Source organism: Athene noctua, chromosome 5 (assembly GCF_965140245.1).
Source record: "Athene noctua chromosome 5, bAthNoc1.hap1.1, whole genome shotgun sequence".
NCBI lineage: Eukaryota > Metazoa > Chordata > Aves > Strigiformes > Strigidae > Athene > Athene noctua.
In genome coordinates, this window is record NC_134041.1 from 1,426,688 (window position 1) to 1,450,265 (window position 23,578).

The window sequence follows — 23,578 nt, forward strand, 5'->3', positions numbered from 1 at the left end:
GGGTCACTAGCTCACACAACACAGCCACCATGCCTTTGAGGCTCTCCATCACCAGTTCTCTTTTTGAAAAATAACAAGGGCTCCTCATTTTCTTACCAGCTACCAGCCTACATCCCCTCTAGCTTCTTACTCTGCACCTGCTTTTGTAACACACTCATATGCGAACGAGTGAGGTGCCTGTTGGGTATGCATACCTTCACCTCAGTTTTCCCAAGCGTTAATCATTCTAGATAATCAAGACTATTCTGTCTGCGTGTCAAATACATAATTGTTCGCTGCTCAAAGGCACAGTGCCTAGACAGGATGATTGGATTGTCTTTCTGTTTCACACTGAAATGCTCTATCGACCCGGTATAGAAAGCACAGCCTTCATTTTAATGACAACAAATACAAGTCTCTGCCTACGTAAAGCTCTGCCTGAGCCCAGGCACTGTGCTGGGCCCTGCAAGGCAGGCTGGGCTCTGCCGTGACCCGTGAGCGGACACACACAGGCTCCCTCCTCCCGGGGACCTCACACCGAGGCAGCGCACGGGGTTCCGCTCGCCCGCGCCGGGCACAGCCCCGCCACCCCCGACCTGCGGGATCGGCCCCCAGCAGCCCCGCGCTCCCGGCACTGCCCGGGCTCCCGCTGGCTCCCACCGCCGCTCTCCCACCCAGCTGGTGGGGGATCTCCCCCACCACGGCCCCTTCCCACCCTCCCCGATGCGCCACGCGCCGGCGCAGCTCATCTGGAGCCTGTCAAGGTTCTCAAAGCCACGCTCGTGATTACAGATGCCAGAACTTACTTGCTGAATTCTTCCCACGGAAATTAACACCGATGGGCCGCTTACGCCAAGTCAGAACCAGAGCTGGATAGTACAGCAACAATAGTTACCCTCCAGGATAAAAAACTACCCGCACCTTTTCACTGATCTCACAGACTAAGCGTGACCGACTCGGCACGATGCGCTCCTGCCCCCTCGCCCTCAGCCCCTGCCCCACGGAGCGCGTGGGCTCCACTCTCCTACCGCAGCAGCAGCCGACACATCCCCGCTCGGGGCACGGCCACGGCTCACGGCAGCTGCCTCCAGCCCGTCTCGCTTGCACACGCGTCAGGCGGCTCCGTGCCACCACCTCAGACAGTTCCCATCAGTGGAAGTCGCCGAACTCGCATTGCGTGTCAGCTCTGAGAAAGAGACACAACCAAAAGACAGCCCCAGAAAGACTAGTTCTTGTTTAGTTTGGGGAAAGCTCGATGTTTTCACCACGACAGATCGGTCTCATCGGCCTCGCAACAAGAATCTGTTGTATTTGTGCCTCTTCCGTGGTTCTTCAGCACAGACATTCCGCCAAGCCGCGAGGCAGCGGGCAGGAGGGCTGCGCTCTGCTCCGAGATCACCCTGCAGGGGCTTCAGGCAGCCACCCACCACCCACCCCGAGCCAGCAGCACCCCGAGGCACCCACATGTTCCTTGCACAATCAGCTGCTATACATTAGAATTGACATCTTGCTTTCTCAACACAAGTAAAAGCATCAATTAAATCATTTTCCCACAGGAAAATTTAAACAAATCCCGGGTCTTTTTTTATCACCTGATTTTGAACGCAAGCAGTAGATGCAAATGTCAAAACAAGCAATACATCAGGCAAATTCAAAGCGTATTTTAATTAAAATGATTCCCATTCCAAATATAAACCAAATCATTACCACCATTACATGATTCTTTTGAAAAGGGGGAAGAATCCTCTTTAGAAAGTTACTACGGTTTACCAGATCTTGGATTTCACTTCATTTTCAATACGCCATAAAACATCAATGGGTGAAAACTATTTAACCGCATTTCCAGCCTAATTAAACCAAATCAACAGTTTTTAAGTCGGACTGCCGGATCAGAAAATATGAGCAACATTCAGTGTGCATCCTGAGGAGCAGAATCAGAAACCAAGCCTTTTGAGCGAGCAGCCCCGCGCCGTCAGCACGACAGGTGAGAAACACTAATCCCCGCTGGGAAGACTGGGATGATATTGCTGAGTGTGCAGCACGGCTGCTCGCAAGCACAACGTATGGGCTCTGTAAATGCCAAAGCCAAGGGACCACACCGGAGCAGGACGGACCCACGGGGGAGCACGGGCTGCGTCCCGCAGCGCACGGTCTGCGTCCAGCCAGGCAGCAGCACCACAAACGTAAGAGCACAAAAGGAGAACTCCCCGGGAGCCCAGCGGTCGATCGAGCACATTTAAATTCTCAGAGGCAAATCAAAGGGAAATCATTAGTGATTTGGCTTTCCGTGTCATTTTCTTTAACTGTTTCAATGTTCCGTTCCAAGTTCCGGTTTTCAACGTCAAGCCTTACGGTCTGCACACTGCAACAAGAGGAAAAGTAAGAGGTAATGATGCTATGTACCTATTCCAACCAGGCACTTTTTTTTATTTTCATAAATAAGATACATTTTAGAGTTAGATTCTCTTCACGCTCTGTGCTGGCATATGGAAATACGTGCAGTTACTGTTGCTAATTTTCCCTATCACCAAAAAAAAAAAAAAAAGAAAGGGACAAAAAAATTTACTTGTCTGTACAGTACATCAAACTCCTATTTATCTGCTACAACTGCTGCAGGACTCAGATTTATACTTTACCCACCATGCCACCATGTTCTCTCCCACAGGCAAACCTCTGTATTTTTTTAATTCTTTTTTTGCGATGGAGGTGCCAGCAGGGATGCAGAGGAGAACAAGGTAGGGCTGAACCTAGTTCTGCCTCGGCCATTGACTTGGAGCCGACTCAAGGTCCACCAAAGCCTGTGAACTCTGCCCTCAGCACCGCAGACGCCTGAGGAGTCACCTAATCAGCAGAATTCCCACTCAAAAACAACAAGCAGCCAAACCAGCGAGAGTTACGGTGCGCCTACAGTACAAAAGTACCAGCTGGGAGAAGGGAAGAAGGAAACTCATGTGTTTTGAGTGTGGTTATTTACTAAACTGTATTGCAACCCTTGCTGAAGCCCCCTTGGGCTGTGCCCTGCTGCAGCCCTTGCTCTGGGTCCCTGTCGCGGACGCCCCTGCCCGCCCCGCGGCATGGCAGCGAGTGTGCTGCCCTGACGGGATGCTTTTGCTGCCTGGTAGCACCGTGCCCCATACCTACATCTGCCTGCGTGGGAGAGACGGGCAAGCAAGTGGCTACAAAGAGACCAGAAGCACATTTAGTTTTTGTCAATCGAGGTGTCTGACTTTCTAGGAGCGACGCTCTGTATCGGGCAAACGGGATACTTGGGAACAGAACCCAAAGTTGTAAAGGCAAAGTAACAAGTTTTATGGGTGTGGTTGTGTGGCAGTAGTTGGCAGTTCCGAGAACAAAAACTAAGGTGGCAACAAGAACCAAAGATCTGGTAGGCATCCGTGAGCGACAGATAGCCCGACACCTCCAACAGCGTTTGTAGGGAGTGGCTGGTGCTTTGCTCTGGCAGCAGCACCTTTGGGCTCTGCTTGTTCCCACCAGGATCAGAAGGAAATTCTCCTTCCTCTCCCCAACACATAATTGTGCTTAAGAAGGTTGGAAGGATTTTAGTCTTCCATTGAAGTTCTGGAGAACAGACAAGCTTAGAGGCTGAGGCGGAGTGTGGGTAGGCTTAAGGCATCCTGTTCACACCCTTCGCTCGCGCACCCCGATCTAGAGCTGCCACGGGATTTCACATCAAGAGGAATTCTCCTGCATACCCGAAGGTCAGGGATCTCCCTCCGGGAAAAAGAAAGGACCCTTCACATGACGCGATTTGCTTCCTAGGATCATCTGGGAAACTCCCCTAATAAGTTATCTGCAACTGCAGAAAGCAAAGGCATTGGCAAGGCCCTTGACAAGTCGCAGCGTGATAAATGGAGAGTCTAGTAGGACACTGCCATCAGGTACCGGTACATCAAACTGCAGGTCTGCAGCTGCCAAAGGGGACCCACCACACCATCAAAGCCAAGTGCCCATACCTTCTATTCTTCAGCTGAGACTAATCCTTTCCAGTAAAAAAATGATTATAGAAACCCTTGTGAAAAAAACCCATTGCTCCTTCAGTCGCAGCATCGGCCGACCCAAAGCACAGCACGGACCTGTGCAGCACCAACACCCATCTGACCAGCCTCTCCCCTGCACGCCTGCACGTCTGGGTACTCGTACACACACATCTACACCTCGTGTGCTTTAGGTGACCTGCCTTGAGAAGTTCTCACATGGCACCACATTCATTACCATGTGTAAAGAACAACTGTAATCTATTATCTGAAACACAGAACTTTGGGTAGAGGAGGAGAAGTAGCGCTTGTAAATGAAATAGTGTTCCTGTTGAACTTACTCAGAGGAGGAGAAGTAGTGCTTGTAAATGAAACAGTGTTCCTGTTGAACTTACTCAGAGGAGGAGAAGTAGTGCTTGTAAATGAAATAGTGTTCCTGTTGAACTTACTCGGAGGAGGAGAAGTAGTGCTTGTAAATGAAACAGTGTTCCTGTTGAACTTACTCAGAGGAGCAGAAGTAGTGCTTGTAAATGAAATAGTGCTATTACTGAACTTACTCAGAGGAGCAGAAGTAGTGCTTGTAAATGAAATAGTGCTACTACTGAACTTACTCAGAGGAGCAGAAGTAGTGCTTGTAAATGAAATAGTGTTCCTGTTGAACTTACTCTCTGGTGGAATCTCTTTTCTTGAAGTTCCTTAGTAGGTTTCAACCCCCCCTAAAACTCTGAAGCACACGCTGAGGACTGTGGCACCTCCCCACGAGCCTCCCCAAGGCTGGACTTCAACTCGTGACAGACCAGGACTGTGCACTTTGCCGCACAGAGAAACCTAACGACGAAAGTTCAGACCCCTGCACACGCTCTGCAAGGCACGCGGAGTTTGAACGCTGAGGTAAGAATTACCAGGAGACAGTTTTGTGAAAGGCAGAGGACTAGTCGGGGAAATATTCTCAGAGTGAGGGCACTAAGGTAAGGGCCCACGTACCGCAGCTTTCAGAGCCTGGTCTAGGTCTGCCAGTAAATCTTCTTCATCTTCCAAACCAACCGACAGGCGAATTAGTGTATCGCTGATGCCAAGAGCTTCTCTATCTTCTTTAGGCACTGAAGCGTGAGTCATGATGGCCCTGGAGGACAAAAAATAGCCTTTTTTTTTTACAAGTTTTTATTTTTGTTGGTAAAGACCAAAGCCGGTGGTTTCCTGCCAGCATCCCCTGAAACTGCACGAAGATTTTACACCTTTTGTGTGCCACCTGCAGGTTAACCCACGGATGGGAAGAGATCGTATCAGTTACTGTAAATTAGGCAAACGGCAGACACGTCAGTGATCTGTATCTCCCAGCGTTTCAGCACAGTATTTCCAAGCTACAAATGATGAATGAGAAGTGGGTACTTAACAATCTGGAGCTGAAAAAGGAGAAAATTCTATTCCTCTTCCTTCTAGAGGTTTGTTGGGGTTTTTTTTTCTACAAAAGAGTATCTAAAAGCTCTGCTTTAAGCATATGGAGAAACGGCTATAGTATACAAACTCCAATACAAAATCTGATTTTTAATTTTTCTTGTTTTAACTTCTGGTTTCTCAGATCACTTGTCAAACTGTACCCGTTTAGCCTGAAGAATTTATTCTCTCTGGCTATGGAAGATATAGGTAAGAAGCTATTTCCCCCACTGATATCCACTGATCAGCAATTACCTTTCAACTCCTTAAGTGTTTTAAGATTTGCTGTTATTCTAAAATAAGCAGCTGAAATGATTTAGCATGCGAGTTCAGTCATAACTTCCCACGTATCTTTTTGAAAAGCAAATCGGATTTAAGTAAAATAATCTCATTCCATAAAATCCCATTTTTAGCCTTTGAACCTAGACAGGGGCAACTCCGTGTTACCGAATCCCCACAGAATTTCCCTGCCACGGAGACGGATGGGGTGCAGCATGCTGACCATGCCCTCTTGTGTGAGCAGGCAGAACGGCAGAGCTCACGTCCTGGCGTGCCCAAATCTGCTCACCATGACTTACTCAAACCCACGGTGACGTCCTGCATTTGTCACCGCAGCAGCAAACTGCAGCCCACTCTGCCAGCTGAGACAAGGGAGCGGGGAAATGCCCTCATCCCCGCATTCCTGGAGTCACCAAAGTCACACTCACTTCTGGAGCAGCCACTGGGGTTTGTGCTACACGACCTACTCGCCTTGAATTTCAATGATATGCAAAATATCTTGGCTTTGTGTATTAGAAAGTTTTCAGAACTCCCGTAAAAACAGATCAGCCACTATTTTGTTGCTGTGCAGCTTTTTCAGACTTTTAAGATAAAGAATGACTTACGGCTGCTCTGCGAGGCTTTCATATCCTCCCAGACTCTCAGCCAGTGCAAAAACCTACGGGAAAAAAAGACACAGAAGTTAACATAAGAAGTGTAAGGTTATGAATGCTTAGAAAGAGACAGTGAAGGAAAAAGGGACGTTTATTGGTTTGTTTGGGGTGGTTCTTCGAATTTTTTTCTACAAGAACTTTTATGTTATGAAAGGTATTATCTGGAACTGGGGAAAAAAGTGTACATTTAGCAGTTAAGAACTATTAAGATTTAGACAAGTCTTGTCCTAAAAAGGCTCCAGAGAGACACTGATGTAAAACTGAAATTAAAATATGCCCATGCTGAGCAGGTCCAGCTCTGGAGCAGTTCCTGCGGGGCCGTGCATGGGCAGCAGTGGAGGAGGAGCAGAAGGGGAGAAGGAGCAGAAACGCACAGCCCAAGGGAGCAGGTTCTGCCGGGGCACCGGCAGAGTTTTCATTCCGTTCAGAGGAAGGAGAGAGCAGCCTGCCTGAACAAAGTAAGACTAAGATCTCCAAAAGTTCAGTTAAAGTTTAAGTGATTATATCCTACCCTGACACACTCTGCTTTCAGCATCACGCCTCACCACTCATATTTAACACCTCTGCTTTCCAGGCTGCAAATGGCAGACTTGATGGGGAAAAAAAAAAAAACAACCCAAACTTTTAAGACTCTCCTCATCAGGCTGAACTGATTTTTTTCACTTAATGCTCAAGTCTGAGGGTCAGTTTAGTAAACCAGCCTCAGTTTCTCAGTGCTTAACAGTAGTAGTGTTTGTGAAACGCTTCCTGATAATTAAAGGGGTTTTAGCACTGCTCTTTGAATTACGGACATATACCCTGGATGACAAAAAGGCTCTCTAGAGAGCCAACTGCTCTCCGGCAGGGATTCACAACTTGTCTTTTGTGAACGCACTTACTGCCCTCAGCATTCCTCTCCAGCCCTGGTTACTCACATTAGCAGAAACAGAAATACAACTAAACCTATCAGCCAAAGAATCCTTCTCTTCAAGCTACAAATGATGAATGAGAAGTGGGTACTTAACAATCTGGAGCTGAAAAAGGAGAAAATCCTATGCCTCTTCCTTCTAGAGGTTTGTTGGGTTTTTTTTTCCTAAAAAAGAGTATCTAAAAGCTCTGCTTTAAGCATATGGAGAAACAGCTATAGTCTACAAACTCCTCCTCTCAGCCTGGTTTAAGGAAAGGACTTTTGAACCAACCTAGTGACAACCTGATGGTTATCCGAGGCGAAGGGCTGAAGTGCACACACTCAGAAGGGACTGCTTCTGGAACATGCTCTCTGATGTTTTTTGTCAAAGCTGGCAGATCTCCTGGGCCAGGATTAAATGCTCTCTCTCACGTAAAAGGAGATTTTGTGGGAAAATCGTATTTTTAGTAAATTTGTTTTCAGCTGATGACAGTAGCTGGCAAGTTAGGGAGGAGAAGGAAGTTCTACTTTACCTTTGTCAATTATTACCGATTTGTTTTTCCAAGAACAGAACAGCAAGAACACAAAGGCAGGATGCAAATTAACCAGAGATCAAGACTAGCAAACACATCAAAGAGTACAGGCAGAATTAACACATTGCAAAGACAGGAGCAAGAGCCTATAGTTTAGGTAAAATACCCAAACAACTGTTCTGCAAACTGAGGGACTCCCTCTTTGCTTCATGACTCATATCATTTCTCAATGGGTTTTTTTCTCCTGATGAGTACTTTGAAATATTATGACAGTATTGCACCAGCCACAGCCTTTCTGCTTTCAAACACTACAGGTATTTTTGTAAAAGGGTGGTACACAGGCCCTTCATTAGAAGCAAAGCTTGGGCTAACCTGGACATACTACACTCTGCTGTGTAAACAAATAAGCTGAGGCATCCTTTTCTTCCCTCTCATTAGCCTCCCATTTACAAATAATCTATTATTTAGAGATGGTTACACCCACAAGACTTTAGGAGCTTTGCAAGTACAGAGAAAGATTCTCCACGCCCCCAGAAAAACCACTTCCTTCCATTATCACCCTCAAAAGGATGGGCTCAAGTCCCCCAGAAAAACCACTTCCTTCCATTATCACCCTCCAAAGGACGGGCTCAAGTCCCTCTAAGCTAGTGCGTATTTACCATCATTTACCTTTAAATTCTTGAGGAAGGTAGCAGCATGTTCAAAATTTCCTTTAATGTAAAAGGTGACCATCCCAGGGCAGCCGGTGCACTGCCGCTTGACCAGCTCATGCTGAGGGTGTGAGGGCAGGCCTGAAATTTGTAGCAGTTACTTTAAGTTCATTACAAGCAGGCGACCCTCAGCCCCGCAGCAGCAGCCCGCGGGCAGGCAGGGTGACATGAGGGGTGAAGCCAGCCCACCTGGGAAGATGACTTTTGCCACCCGGGAATCTGACTCGAGAAATCGAGCAACAGCCAAGGCGTTGCGGAAATGTTGTTTCATCCGGATTTCCAGCGTCTTCAAACCACGGTTGCACAGGTAACAGTCAAAGGGAGACGGGACAGCTCCGAGAGCTACAGAAATCGAAATAAAATTCCACATAAAACAATGGCTTTGGGGGTTTGTTAGTAAAAACTGAACACAGTACTAATTCCCAAAATTTCTAAAGTTCAGACAAAGACAAACAGACATCTGATGCAACCTGTGGTCCTCCTTGTACACCCCTGGGAAGCCATTTAATGAGCTGAATTAACAAGATGAAGTCTTGAGGATTAAATTCATTAGACACGATACACCTTATTCTTTCTGTTGTAGACAGAGAGCAGACAGGTCACTGTACAGAAATCTATTCGTTACAATTAAGAGGCAGCAAATTGTTAAAATCAACCCATATAAGAAAATTCTGCATTAGGCATAGCCTCTGATGTGTGAATGAGTTTAAAAAAACCCCAGGTGTACTTGACACGGGTTAGATGAAATTAAATAAAGGCATAATTTAAATGTTTGCGTGCCTCTTCACACACAAGGTCAAGTGAATATAGGAAAGGATGGTGCCCTTTCTGCTGTGGTCCCATCTAGAACCTAAAGAGCAACTTTGCAAACAGCCATGCCCCCCGTAACTGCAGGTGCTGCTTGCATTCTTCAAATTCTAAACCCACAGCAAAATGTGATTTAAGAGCACTGCTCTAATTCCCACCGGCTTCAGGAGAGGAGTGATTGAATACAACTAACATACAGCCCCTTCACATCTGTGAAAAATATAGTTGTAGTGCTTAGGAGAGGCAGGGATAAGTAATGGTATTTACTCTAAAGTTTATTTCCTTAGAAAATGAAGATGTCACAGTCTGCAAGGCAAACAAATTGCAGTTTTCTAGAGAGCACTCTTGGTGGTCGTGCACTGAAAGAAGAGCTGAAAACCTGAACAAAGTGCAGAAGGGTTTGTTTGCCAGGTGTCTCCCCCCAGAGCTCCCAGCTTTCTTCAAGCAGCAGCCAGAAGTGCAGACCAGTGTCCTTATTAGAGAGGGAAGCCACAGCCCACCGAGAGCCGTCGCCGCTGCATAAGGCCACCCTGCACACCACTCACAGGCAGGGAAGAGAATTCAGGCTTCCAACCTCTGCGTCACCGCTTTCTCTCCAGGCATTTACACTTCTGCACGTTGAAATGCCTGAGCTACACCTCTAAACACATTTCATACTTGTGTGCCTGCAACACGCTTCCCGTTAGGAGCTGGTGTACTTAAACACGATTCATTTCAAGGTGTTTCCTATGTTCGCTACTTACAGTTTTGTAAGAATTTGAGCCTTTCGTAGAGATCGTCACAGTTTACTGAAACAAGTCCCATCACAACATCACTATGCCCTAAAAATGCAAGAAGACAAGAAGAGAATCAGCCACTCTGTCTGCTCCAGGGCTCTGCCACAACCCCCCCTTTTCCCAGTCCTGCTGCTAGTACAGTCTCATTTTTGGGACATGGCTAGAAACACCTCTAGGTCTATGACCCGAAGGCAGGTCAATATTCCTTCTCCCAGGGATAGTTTAGGAGCTATGAAGACTATAAAGTCCATCTTCTCTAAGGGCCCATCTAAGAATTACCAGCAGACACACTGGCTTCTGTGAACTGCCCGTAGCCAGAATGGCTTTTAAATAGCCAGCCCGAGCTGTGACTTACCATTCATGTATTTGGTTGCAGAATACATACAAATATCAGCCCCCAGAGATAAAGGACGCTGAAATGAAATGAAGATAAAAGGTCTGATTAAGGCTTGTGTGCACTCTGGTTCACTTCAAGCTATCCAGGAAGGCTGTGATGCAACACGGAAAATAACAATGGGTGGAGAAACTAAAAAAAACCCACAAAAAACTTAACACAAAACTTAACCAACACAAAAACCCAGGCATGAAGATAGAATATGTGACAAAAACAACAGTGCAGGAAAGCACTTTGAATTCCAGATAAGCACAATAAAAAGAACCCACAATAAAATGTGATTTAAAAGCTCTGGTCTAATTCCCACCGGCTTCAGGGAGAAGAGTGATTGAAGACATCTAACATACAGCCCATTCATATTTGAAAAAAAATAGTCCTACTGCTTAGCAGAAGCAGGGATAAGTAATGGGATCTCCTCTGAAGTTTATGTCCTTAGAAAAATGAAGACTCCAACACAGTCTGCAAAGCAAGAACCCCTGCAGTTTTCTAGATATCAGTCTTAGTGATGCTGCACCAACAGAATGCCTGAAAACCTGAAGAAAGTGCAAAGGGTTTTGTTTGCCAGGTCTCTCTTCCCAAACCTCCCAGCTTCCCTCCCAGAAGCCTTTTTCAGGTGAGGCAAACGGAGATGTTGACGGGCAAGAAGTAACGAACAATATGTTTTTTTAATCAGTCGCTAACTAAAAGGACTTTGCACAGAATATTGGCATATTACAAAGACTGGGGAGTATCAGTATGTTGAAAGGTAACGAAGCCAGCAGATTTAGAACAAAAACTGCTGCTGTCAGATTAAACACAGACGTGGATAACGTCCATCCCCAGCGCGCAGCCAGAGCAGCAGCACAAACACCAGAGCCTCTGACACCCCACGCTGCCCTATAAACGACTCTGAAATTCTGATCTTCTCAGAGCAGTGTACCAGCAGCACTCTGGGGGGTGTGAAGACATTACCTATTATCCTGGCTAGAATTAATCATTACAACTGACTTTTGCTCAGCACCAGGCCAATAAAAGGTACATTAACTAGCTCCCATATCCAGTCTCTCACTTTTCTTCTTTCACACGTGTCTTTCCAAAGGAATAATTGTGGGGAGAAAATCACCAAGCTTTTGGCATGTTCAGGACAAACTCAAGCGCTGCTTTAGCTAAGCGTTAACACCTTCTGTAAAGCTGTCTTAATTTACAAAGATTTTAGTACCCTTAACAACAACAAAGACACCTTGCCTTTTGCACTCATAGAAAAATTTTACTTTAGACCTAAAATACAGGGGATTAGCTTGGTCTCTTGGGAAATACACAGGAATATTTCTAGCCCACGTTAAGATGAACAAGACTTTGAAGTTTATTATTCCGAAGCACTTTTAGAAGTTAGGAAATTGCCTTTGCTCTGTGTATTCTAGTCCTATAAAAGCAGAAAAGTTAAGCCAATTGTTGGAGATCAAAATTACAAACTTCTGAGCCACACATTCACCAAAATATTGAAGAAAAAGGTAACTTGAATGGCTCGAAGAAAGATTTAACAGGGTTTGCTTGTTTTAACTTTTCCTTCCACTACTTTTTTTTAGAAGGTGGTTCAGAACAAATCATGAAGAACATATACAACAGAATTGGTATAAAAAGGCCAAAGTTAGAAACCAGGACGCTTTTTAACAGGCCTGTTAGAATTTCCATCAGTGAGAACTAAACCCCATGATTTCTGAATGACAGAGAAGCCACTGTCCCAATGGCTTACCTGCCTGCCTTGATTCAGTGTGCTGACCTGACTGCTGAGCTATACTGGTTTTGCTGGTATCGTGCTGGTATATGGCCAGCTATGGAATACTTTGCACACCACCTTTACTAAAGTAAAGAGCAGCAGTACACGGGCTGTGTTTAGAAAGAGAACGGGGAATTCTACAACGCACAGGTCAAAACTACAGTTCCTTGGTGGTGCTTCCATTTTAAAAAATCTTCAAATACACTGAAATAAGGGGGTAACCGTAAGCAAAGTGCTTACCTGGAAATACGCAGACATAAAAGTGTTGTCCACCACTAGAAGAACATCTTTATGCTTATGCACTACACCTGCACAGGCCTTGATGTCAATGACCTTCAGCGTGGGGTTTGTGGGCGTTTCAATCCAAACGAGCTGCAGGAATTCGACAACATAAATCAGCTCAGGGATTTCACAGCGCTGGGGACGGTACATGTGTACATCATCAATGCTTTTAAATGTTAACTCGGCGAGCGCCAGCCTACCACGCAGGTTTGCAGAGTGGGGATAAGAAAGTGTCCCTGCTGAAGAAAGGCAAGGCTTCCTGGGAGGGGTAATATTCCCACAAAAACAACTGAGACACAGGAAGAACACCCAAGCTTTCGAAAACCCAAGTGCATCACATCTGAAGAAGGCCTGAGACAGGCAGAAGGAAGTCTTGATGCCCAAACATTTTCCAGCTGAATCATCTTCCACTAGAGCAGGGGATTATCTGCTCCAGTGCCACGGAGCACCTCCTTCTCCTCCTCCAACCTTGGTGCTCCCTCAGCTGTTTCTTACCTTTTGCCTCCTCCTCTCTCTCTCTCTGGTGTTTTTTTGCCCTTAAAGCATTTTCAGTGAGGCACCACAAAGGTCACCCAGTGGCCCAGCCTGGCCCCGCAGCGGCCACCCCCTCAGCCCCCCCTGCGCAGACACAAACACCCAGTGTAACGAGAGAGCAAGAATAAAATCATTTAACGATGTTAAGTGAGCAAATTCAGCAATTCCCTTCTCCCCTACCTTGGTCTCTGGTGTAATTGCAGCTTCCAGGCAGGACAGTTTGGTGCAGTCGACAAAAACCACCTTCAAACCCATTTTCACAGCGACTTGACTGAAGTATCTGTTTGTGCCTAAAAACACCCAACCAGGCAAAAAATCGGAGAAACAAAATGAAACAACTTCCTTAACCTTCCTTGACTGATCCCCAGTCTCTTGTACACATTCACAGAAAGCCAGGAGGGTACAGGTTTATGCTCTCCACCATAAGTGGCACATCAGTATTTTTTTTCATTTCTAACGAGTTTAGAGATTGCTGTAGTTTTAACATCATGGAAAAGCAATAATGGGAATACAGAATCAGCGACTTACGAAGCACCATTTGGGGGGTTTTTAATCAGAAGATTATTTAAATAGACTCCTTTTAGTTTGCCTGTTTCTAACTCTCCCACCCCACTTTTAATAACCTTTTTCTACCACGTGTTTTCAAACTCTTTTTTCTATTTAATAAGCTTAATTGAGGATCTGGCAGAAGAAGAATCATGGGGAAGACTCCAGCTACTGGGCTTCTTATCATTCCATTAAATAAACATGTAGTAGAAACATAAAAAAGTGATTATTTCCTTCCTTTCTGACTTTGAAGCCTTTCACTGGAAAGATTAAAAGAAGAAACCAGAAGCACCAGGTGATCAGTAAATGTGTAACACACTGACTATTTGGCAACACCGGCAAAGTCGGATTAAAAATTAATTCATTGGGTCTTTCTGCCAGGGTTATTCAACATTTACTCACTTGGGCAGACAAGCAGTTTGCCATCTAGCCATAGTCAGAGTACGGGCATGATTCTGTGTGACGAGTGCTACACATGAAGGATTTTTTTTTTTTTTCCCCCCAGGGAAACGCTTTTATTTCTACAATAAGCTATATATTCTCTCTTGTGCTGTAAGTTTATTCAAGCATGGGAAATTTTCACATAGGCTTTATGAAGACAAATCACAGAAAAGTTGCTTTATAGTAGGCTTACATGCTTTTAATAATAGCACACTTCAAAAAACCTTCGCTGGAAACGAGAGCTCCCACTGGACGTAGCCCCTGTTAAGAAGTTACCCCAACGGCTCAGAGTTCAGAGATGCCAACAACATACAGCTCCCTCTCACGCCTCCCAGAACCCTGAACACGTCCCAGGCCATACGCTCTCCCAGCACAGCCCGAGAGCTTTTCTCTTTCTTTCACTGTTTTCCTGACGACCTCGCACACTGCGGGCTCGCGGGAGTCAGCAAGCGCAGTGCTGCTTTCCCGCCCAGGCAGGCTTCTTCCAAAAAATGCCCTAAAAGCTCTCCAGAGCTCGTGCACCCCGCAGGGAGCAGGGACAGGTGCCAGCACAGCACCCACGGCTCGGAGTTGCTGTTCCAGGGCTGAGGTGTGCCAGGCTGCAGAGGGCAGGCGTGGGGGGGTGAACCCTGCGCAGCACGGAGGAGCCAGCGCAGGCAACCGCCAGGACGCGGTGACAAAGGACCAGGCCACAGCCTGCAACAACACGAGCAGGAAAGATGACTGGGAAGAGGCAGAAGAGCCCAGCCGAGGAGGAAGGCAAGCAGGGATCAGGGGACAAGAAGCCCTGATAGCTGAGGGAAGAACGAAGGGGCTGAACACGTACAGGGGCAGATGCACCGTGCCCTGGGGTGTGAACTCTGCTGAGTGAGGCTGTCTGGGGGGGAGCCGCTCTCTTTACAACAAAAGTATAAAAAAAAACCAACTCAGGGGACCAATGATGAAATTCACCTCTGTAGAAACCACCACACGCTGAGGCTCTGATGAGCGGGTGAACTGGTTTTGCTTGAAAAATACACCTATGGGCCTTTCTGAAGTGAGGAACTGATAATATGCTTTGGCCAAATGACTTTGATTGACTGAGTCCTGAGGTGAGAGGGCTGTGAATTAAAGGAGCAGATTGTCAGCAGGGCTTGCTGCTGTCTACACTCAACTTCGGAGGAGAGCTATCTGGCATGACAGAGCTAGGACATTAAAAGCAAATTATAGACTCACAGGCTGGTTTAGGGTGGAAGGGACCTCAAAGCCCACCCAGTGCCACCCCGTGCCCCGGGCAGGGCCACCTTCCACCAGCCCAGGTTGCCCAAAGCCCCGTCCAACCTGGCCTTGAACCCTGCCAGGGAGGGGGCAGCCACAGCTTCTCTGGGCAGCCTGGGCCAGGGCCTCACCCCCCTCACAGGGGAGAATTTCTGCCTCAGATCTCATCTAAATCTCCCTCTGTCAGTTTAAAGCTGTGACCCCTCATCCTGTCCCTCTGCTCCTGATCCAGAGTCCCTCCCCCCGTTCCTGCATCCCCTTTCAGCCCTGGGGGGCCGCTCTAAGGTCTCCCCGGAGCCTTCTCTCCTCCAGCTGAACCCCCCAACTCTCCCAGCCTGTCCTCACAGGCCTCCGTGGCCTCCTCTGGCCCCGCTGGAGCAGGTCCGTGTCCTTCTGCTGTTGGTGCCCCAGAGCTGGACCCAGCCCTGCAGGGGGGTCTCCCAGAGCGGAGCAGAGGGGGAGAATCCCCCCCTCGCCCTGTGCCCACCCTGCTCTGGGTGCAGCCCAGCACACCGTTGCCTTTCTGGGCTGCCAGCGCACGTTGGTGGCTCACGGTCAGTTTTCTGCCCCCAACCCCCCCAAGCCCCTCTCCCTGGGGCTGCTCTCCATCCCCTCCTCGCCCAGCCTGGGTTAGTGCCTGGGATTGCCCCGACCCATGGGCAGGACCTTGCCCTTGGCCCTGTTGAACTCCGTGGGGTTTGCCCGTCCCCCCTCTCAGCCTGCCCAGGCCCCTCTGGATGGATCCTTCCCTCCATCACACCACACAGCTGGGTGTATTTAGATTTGATGTGTACAAGCACAGAGAACTGACTGGCAAAGAGAAGTCACTCTTAGCGGTGGGAAAGGTGATTACTCTTGCTAAAAGGTTTTCCAGCTGTTACTTGGGAAAGTACCACCTGTCTCTCCAACCTTCCTCCAAGAACAAAGCCGATTTGCTCTCTTTGTGCCCGGGTCTGGCAGCAGACAGAGACAGAAACGAGCTTTGCTGATCAGTGAAACAAAGGAGCCAGGCACTGAGGCCGTGGATTGTCACAGGGCACCCTGGCAGACTTTCCTACTTGGGACTTTTGGGTGGCATCAACCTTTTGAAGGACTTTGGCAGAGGTGGATGCACTGTTTGTTACTGGGGAGTTTCTTGGAATAAGGGATCAAAAAACCCTCCAACCTACATAAGATCAAAACCTAGTAGGGGGCTGCAGCATCACTGACGCATCGGACAGAACAGATGCAAGTTGTGCTTTCAGGGACGATGACAGAATGCTTGTCTGAAACGGCTCAGACAAAACGCTGGCTGGAAAAGGGTCAAACCTAGGAAAGGAATAGTAGAAAGCCCAGAAGCTGGGAAGCCCTGCTATGCTGGACTGCAGAGGGTCCTGCTCCACAAATCTAGGCTAGGACGTTGCTATCATCCCCTCATTCGAGCATGTATTACTAGTCAGTTCTATTTTTTAAGCCCCCCTATTGTGCCGCAGAATTTTTCAGCGTTTGAATTTCTCACCCCAACATCAGGCAGGAGTGTTCTGTGTTCTCATAAAGTGAAAAGGCTTTAAAGAAAAGTTAGGTCCTATGTGGGAAATCCAGAAAGCTCAGGAGAATCACAAAATAGGTACATTTAATCATCTGCCCAGTGAAGATCAAAACCCCACTTTTGCTCTACGTACCTCCATAGACATCATCCATGCAGATAATCGTATCCCCTGCCTTTAACAGGTGAGTAATATTCAAAGTAGCAGCTAAGCCAGAAGCATAAGCTAAACCTAAAACAGAAAAGAGTAAGTGGCAGACAGACTGTGTTTTAATGGGATGCAACCTTGTCAAACTTGCCTTTGCTTTCCTCACTTTGCTCTCCAAAGGAACCTGTTCCGTCACTCTCACACTATCTCACTCCCTAAGCGGAGTCAGTAAAAGCAGCAGCCCGACTCTGCAGAGCGGAACCCAGCATTCGCAAGGACGGCTTCAGTTTAGCTTTAGGCACCAAACGCCGCCAGAGGAAGCACTGCAGAAAGCCCAGCATTGAGCTGGACTTTCCTGAACGGTAAGTGTTGGACTCTTTTCACCCCCCAAAGCAGCTCTTGCCCCTAACCAGTAGTCGAGGCTGTGAAAGCCTTGCTGGGGTACTGCTGCTGCTGGGAACCCAGAGCCCTCGCTCCCCGGGACGTGCCTGCTGTGGAAAAGCAGGAGACACACGCGCTGACATCTTGCTTAAGGAACCTATTAATTGCTTACAGTATTTAGCTCCATCTAGTGCTGCCACAGCCTTCTCCAGGCAATCCCGCGTAGGGTTTCCACTCCGGCTGTATTCATAACCCTGTTGTGAAAAGCAAGAAACAAACGTAACTTAAAGAGAGAGCACTGAGGAAGTTTTGTACGAGAATAGTGCTAGCTTCCGGAAAATGCCCCGCTCTCGACACCGAGGTCACGCAGCCACCTCCTCCGGGAACAGCAGGCTGCTTTTCTGGCTATGTCACACAACATCCAACCAGGCATCCCCAACCTGAAAATGGTTTCTAGGGGCGTGCGGGGGGAAGACACATTCTTGGACACGTTCTCCTACTTGTTCCTAGATCTCCACCTCTCGTCACTGTAGGAGAAAAGGCCCGGGGCTGACACAGTCCACTCATTCTGAAGTTATCAGGGAGAACATGCCCCATCTGCACGATGCTCTGCTTGAAAGATGCTCTAGGGCACCGGCCAGTGCCAACCTGCACCCATCAAAAGTTCTTGTAAAGCTCAAACCCTGGCATGCAATCAGACCAAGTTCCACGTTTCCGTGCAACGGCTTTTATGTGAATACCGAGAAATTTAATGAGGAAAAAAAAAAAAACCTTCACGCATGCATGGATGCACTTGTTAGAGAGAACCTGGCTAAGCATCCTGGTATTTGCGTACGTTCAGGATTTCTGTTTAATGACAACTTCGTCGCATCAGGACTCTGGCAGGCCGCTCTCCCAGAGCTCCCAGCACACACACGGCCGCTCTGGCATCAGCGTGTGAACGCAGCAGCGCGTGACTCCTTCTTCCGTGGCCGTCTTCCACACAGCTACCTACTCACAAGCATTCACAATTTTAGTCTGCGTAAGCGATTTCGTGTGGAATCAAAGATCACAAGGCGAATTCCTATTGCCCAACCGGCACAGCGTGACGTTCAGCCCTCAGCTTTGGCACAAATTACCGATTTATGTGTTGCCAATTTGTGCCATTTCCCCTCGTACGGGAGCTGTAGCCATCGGAAACTCGAGGACAGTTCAACGCAAATACTTCCAGTGCTTTCTGCGATCCATCCACGAAATACTTATGAGATATTCTGGAGGGACCACTGGGGCAGCCTCTTACACCATCTGTCAGTGAGAAAGCGTGTTCTGCCGGGGCCCGGCGGCAGAGTATTGTGATCGTGCGGGCTTCAAGGAAGTTCCCTGCTGGGTGCAAACCGCGACAAGGCCTGAATCTCAACAGGGCGAGCAGCCACCTCCTCCTCCTCCTCCTCCTCCTCCGTGAGAGGCTGCCGAACCCGAGGGGCGCTGGGTGCCCCCTCCTGCGCCTTTCGCACCCAAAATCACCCAGAACGGGCCCTCCAGCCCACGGCGGGAGAAACCACCTCTCCCAGCGAGGGAAAAAAACCAAACAAAAACCCGAACAAAAGATGGTTGGCTTTGCTCAGGAGCCAGCAGGAGGGGAAATATTTCCAGGCGGTGCAAACCGGGAGCCCCCGTCCCGTCCCCAGGGCCCGCCGCCTCCCGCGGGGGGCCAGCACCGCCCGCCGGGCCGCGCCGCGGAGCCCTCGCCGTGCGCCCGGCCGCGTCCCCCCGGCCCCGCTCCGAGCGCGGTACCGCCGGCCCCGAACCCCCCCGCGGTGCGCGTCCGGTGGCGGCGGCCGCACTCACCGCGTGCTGCCCGGGGGCCTTCTGCTTGAAGGTGGTGGAGAGGGAGACGGGCGGCACCAGCGCGGCCGAGCGCCACTGCTCGGGCTCCTGCCCGGCGTGGATGGCCTGCGTGGAGAAGTGCGCGAACGGCGGGAGGAAGCCCCGCGCCCCGCCGCGCTCCATGGCCGCCGACACCGACCCCGGCACCGGCACCCGCTCCCGCACCGCCGCCACGCCACGCCCCGCCGGGGGCGGGGCCTCGGCGCCGCGCCCCCATTGGCCGGGGCGGGGCGGGGCGGGGCCGGGCAGCGCCCGCGCCGCAGGGCGGGGAGCGGCGTCGCGCCGCGGTCCCGCCCGGCCGCTGGGGGGCGCCAGCGCGGGGCCCCCCCTGCCCCCCGCCCCGCGGGCCGGTGCCCGCAGCGGTAACGGTCCCGCCGGCGGAGCCGTGAGCCCGCCGAGCCCTCCCCGCCAGCGGCGGCCGCCTGCCTCCGCGCCCGGCCACCCCGCCGAGAGCCGGAGCTGTGCGCCGGGGGCCTCGCAGCCGCCCCCCGCGCCCCTTGGGCCGGATCTGAAATAATTTTCATCCCACCCGCAGGTCAGTTCAGAGCCAAGCCGGGCCTAAGGGGAAGCGATGCCCGCTAGCTGATGCCTGCAAGCTGAGCCCTGAAACAATTAGTGATAGGAGTGCCGTTATACTGTATATGGTCACGTTGTACCCCGTTGTGTAGATCTGGAAGTCTCACAGGGGGAAATATTAAGAAATTCTTTCACCAAACAATGTTTGCCTTTGTATTTAACAAGGCCTGAGTGATTAGCAAGGCCTGAGTGATTAAAGAGAAGATACCCTCACTTTGACAACAGATACATCCTGGCTGAAATGCTCAAAGGCAGCGGATAAGAAAGAACATCTCGGCCAGACAACGGAGCTGGGAAACATCCAAGGAGAATAAATTGTCCTCAAACGATTCGTGACCATAAAAGGGAAAAAGGAGTAGAGGGTAACTCCCCAAATAACCACCAACAACCCCCCGAGACCCCCGCGCATGCGTAGTATAGTTTTGCCATGCCAGCAGGATGTAAATGTAGTAGATAGGCAGAAAGGTGGAGACTTCTTGGAAAGTGCACCAATATTTGTGTCTTTAAAGTATAGGAAGGATGAACTTTTGTTTCAGTGTGTGCACGTGAGGTGGAGCGATCCCCCGTGCACGGCAGGATTTCTGCCTTCCGAGACTCCACAACGCATCTCAGAGTTCCTCTGATGGCTTTTAGGGTAACAGAAGGAACACACTGATTAGTCTCAAGTCCATTTTTCAGCCTTGGCACAGAGTGGAAACCTGAAATTTAGGATGGAGGAGTTTAATCCTGCAGTGACAACTCTGTTTCCCATAGGGAAACGTCTATATAAATCCGCCCCGGGAAAGCTTTGCTTCGAACCCACCCTGCTGCCAGGGCAGCAAAGTTCCGTGTGCCCAGCGAACCTCAGGCCGTATCGTAAGGATTCCCTTTTCTTTTTATAATAATTTTTATGACAAATTCAGGATAGTCAAGCTGACACAAGGGGAAAATGGAATGATTTCCTTGCTGCACAAGATTTCTCCTCTACCTCCAGTTCCACGTCACGGTTGCCTGCGTAGCCCATAATAGTCCTTTGTGGCTGTTTCTGGAGGAGGTTGTTCTGTCCTGTCCGTACGTTGGTGCCGTGGGCTCCTTCCCCGGACATGGATCCTCGCCCCGCTGCCCCCACCCCTGAGGACAGGAGGGAGCTGGCAGAGGCCAGTCCCGTGGGCAGTCTGAGCACCCCGAGTAATGAGCTGGTGGGTCTGGGAGTTTTGTCTTCTGAATAAGGAGATATAAACATTTCTAAAGTGCTTTGGTTCAGCACCAGCTGAAAAGAGAATTAATACTTCCACTTGAACGGAAGCCACTGAAGCTACAACGCCTTAAAATTTCTGAACCTACTTTTTCCTGTTAATTTCCTTAAATGTCCTGCGAAGCGTGTGTTGTGTTGCTCTCCCGTGTCTCTCGGGCCCGTCGTGCTGAATGCCTGGGAGAAGCACAGGTTTGTTGCTCCAGAGCGGGCAACTTCCATTCGCTGTCCTCCAGGACCTGATTTAGTTTTGTTTTGCCTTGTGGAAATACAGAAAAAGGCAGCGGGAGAGCATTTCTCTATAGCCGGGTTCTTTCGATATTCTATAGGTACTTTTTGTAAGTTTAAATGTTAGACTTACAGCTAGAATAAATGCCAGTGCACACTTAGAGTATCTAATTGTCACTTACTGCCTACATGTGGGCTTTGTACAAATTTAATGTTTTATTCCTATTTTTTTTGATCTATTCATTTATAGACTACACAAGTCCTCCTGCCTGGAGGAATACACCCATGAGAAATTACTCCTCCATTATTTATTTCCTACCTGGGGAATGCCATAAGTGAAGTTTCCATAGACTCACAGCCCAGAAACTGTAGAAAATACAGTTCCGCGTTGCCACCATACCTGATCCTGCCACTTTTATCTAAATTGCCTAGTGCTTGCAAGAGAGCAATTTAATTTAAGAAGATGGAGAATATAAACAAGAGCAAGTTCTGTTGTTAGACAGTAAAAAACCCCCGAAACATTCTCAAGAATTTGTAGGTGTGTAATAATGACACGGCACAGTCCTAGCACGGGAGGACATCTGGATTCACTGCAAACACCAGTTGTCACAGCGCGGTGCCCATTAGTAACGCACTCATTATGTTTCTACATTGAATAAGGGACTCCTTAATAGGCTGGTAAACAGTGACTTCATGCCTCTGTCTCCTCTTAGCTGGCCTCCAGTAATTAAAAATGCAACGTGAAGCTTCCAGCATCAGCTGAAACCCGAGCTCGTGCACCTCCTCCACCAGCCTAGCCTTGCCCCGCACGTTTCCCGCACGGCACCGGGGCAAACGGCCTCCTGGGCAGCGCTGGAGAACGGGCAGGGGACATCAGAACTGCCAACAGCACCAGGCTCTCCAATCCTGTTTGTAAATGGGGTTGAATTTTCTCTAAAAACAAGAAGAGCCAGAAAAATCTTGTCGGAAAGGCCAATAGAGCAAAGGTGACTACTTTTTCCCCCTAGAATTATTTAGAATTCCGTATTAGAATTGTAAATAGCTGTGGGGGAAGCAGCTGTGCTGTCACTCTGAAGACAGCAGGCACAGAAATCGTGTTTTGTAGTTCCCCTCTCTGCCTAGAATTCTTCCTAGCCACTTAGTATGAGAGGAGGCTATGCAAATTGGGTGAAGAAAGAGGTCACACAGAAAGGTAATTCTTTTATCACAGCAGATCTAATCTTCCTGACAACTTGTAAGTGTTTTCCCCTGGAAGCATTAATAAGAAATCCAGTTTACCTGGAATTTGGCACATCATCAGGTTTTAAATGATTCATTCCACTGCTGTAAGTCGATACTTGCAGAACTAGTGCTAAAGGAACTCCTTCAGGGAAATCTGGAAGCTCTGAACCTAACACAGTTACTTTAGAAGACGATAACGCATCTACAAGGAGCGACATAAGGACACGACAACTGTCCCATCTTTCCCTTTTCCTCCATGTGCTTTTGAGGAAAACAACGTGTACGGGTCCTGTTGCTCTCCAGGGAACCTCTTGTTTCACACCCGTGTATCATGCTGGGTCTTTTCCTTCTACGTCCCTCTCCCTTGGTGAACGAAATAGCCACGCAGACAAGGGAGATGGGCAAACAGCGACGGGCCTGGGCGAGGTTTTGTTCCCAACAGCGTTAGCATCCTGTTCCTCCTCCTTGGCTCACACGGGGGTTCACGGAAGGAGCACCAGAGGAGAGGCACAAGGGCTGATTTGAGATGGCGCTGAGAAACCCCTTGACCTTCCGTGACCGGGGAAGTAACCCAGAGCTTCTGTTTTCTTGTGAACCAGGGGAACTGGCTCATCTCACGGATATCACTGCCGCGTGGTTTGTGTCCACCCCTGGCGCGCAGCGGCGTACAGAACGCACGCTGTCATCTGCGCGGTTGGGTAACGAACCCCAGGCCACGGCACTCCTGGATCCCCTGCGCCGCTTCGCGCACGAAACTGAGAGGAATCCGTACGGGCCATCACGGCAGATTCTTGCGATGGACCCAGAACCGGGGTCCTTTCCTTACGGTACGCAGCACCAGAGCCGGTGCTTCTCTCCCTCCGCAGCCCACGACAGGCCCGGGTGAGCCGGGAGCGCGTCCCAGGATCCGGGATGCCGGGCCTGTAGGGAGGCGCGGGCACCGCAGGGCGAGGGCAGCGAGCCGCCCGGCCCGCAGAGCGGCAGAACACCCTCTCCCCGTGCCCGAGACACAACGGCGGGCCCTGCTCCCCTAGAAACGCCACATACCGCCTCGGCGTGGGCAGATCCCCGAGCCCTACCGCCGAGCCCCGACGACGGCGCCGGCGCAGCCGCCCGCGGCGCCCCGAGCGCTGGCTCGGC

The 23,578-nt window shown here is 49.3% G+C and overlaps 1 protein-coding gene across 1 annotated transcript; it reads right to left on the reverse strand.

Moving 5' to 3' along the window:
- Positions 1–1,620: 1,620 nt before the first annotated feature.
- CTH (cystathionine gamma-lyase) lies at positions 1,621–19,360 on the reverse strand. The gene is made up of 12 exons (XM_074908052.1): positions 19,144–19,360; positions 17,489–17,570; positions 16,924–17,019; positions 13,199–13,308; positions 12,443–12,574; positions 10,408–10,465; positions 10,020–10,097; positions 8,659–8,811; positions 8,429–8,550; positions 6,293–6,345; positions 4,959–5,097; positions 1,621–2,341 (listed from the first exon to the last, which is right to left on the reverse strand). The coding sequence occupies exons 1-12, from the start codon at positions 19,303–19,305 to the stop codon at positions 2,321–2,323; spliced, it is 1,206 nt and encodes a 401-aa protein (XP_074764153.1). The 5' UTR covers positions 19,306–19,360; the 3' UTR covers positions 1,621–2,320.
- Positions 19,361–23,578: the final 4,218 nt, after the last annotated feature.

Excerpts from the sequence above, each read along its gene's own strand:
- CTH (XM_074908052.1), bottom strand. The coding sequence starts at position 19,305 with ATGGAGCGCGGCGGGGCGCGGGGCTTCCTCCCGCCGTTCGCGCACTTC. Across the intron at positions 17,571-19,143 it reads AGGCCCCCGGGCAGCACGCG|GGTTATGAATACAGCCGGAG; the intron begins GTGAGTGCGGCC and ends TTTTCACAACAG. Across the intron at positions 10,466-12,442 it reads TTATGTCTGCGTATTTCCAG|CGTCCTTTATCTCTGGGGGC; the intron begins GTAAGCACTTTG and ends ATTTCATTTCAG.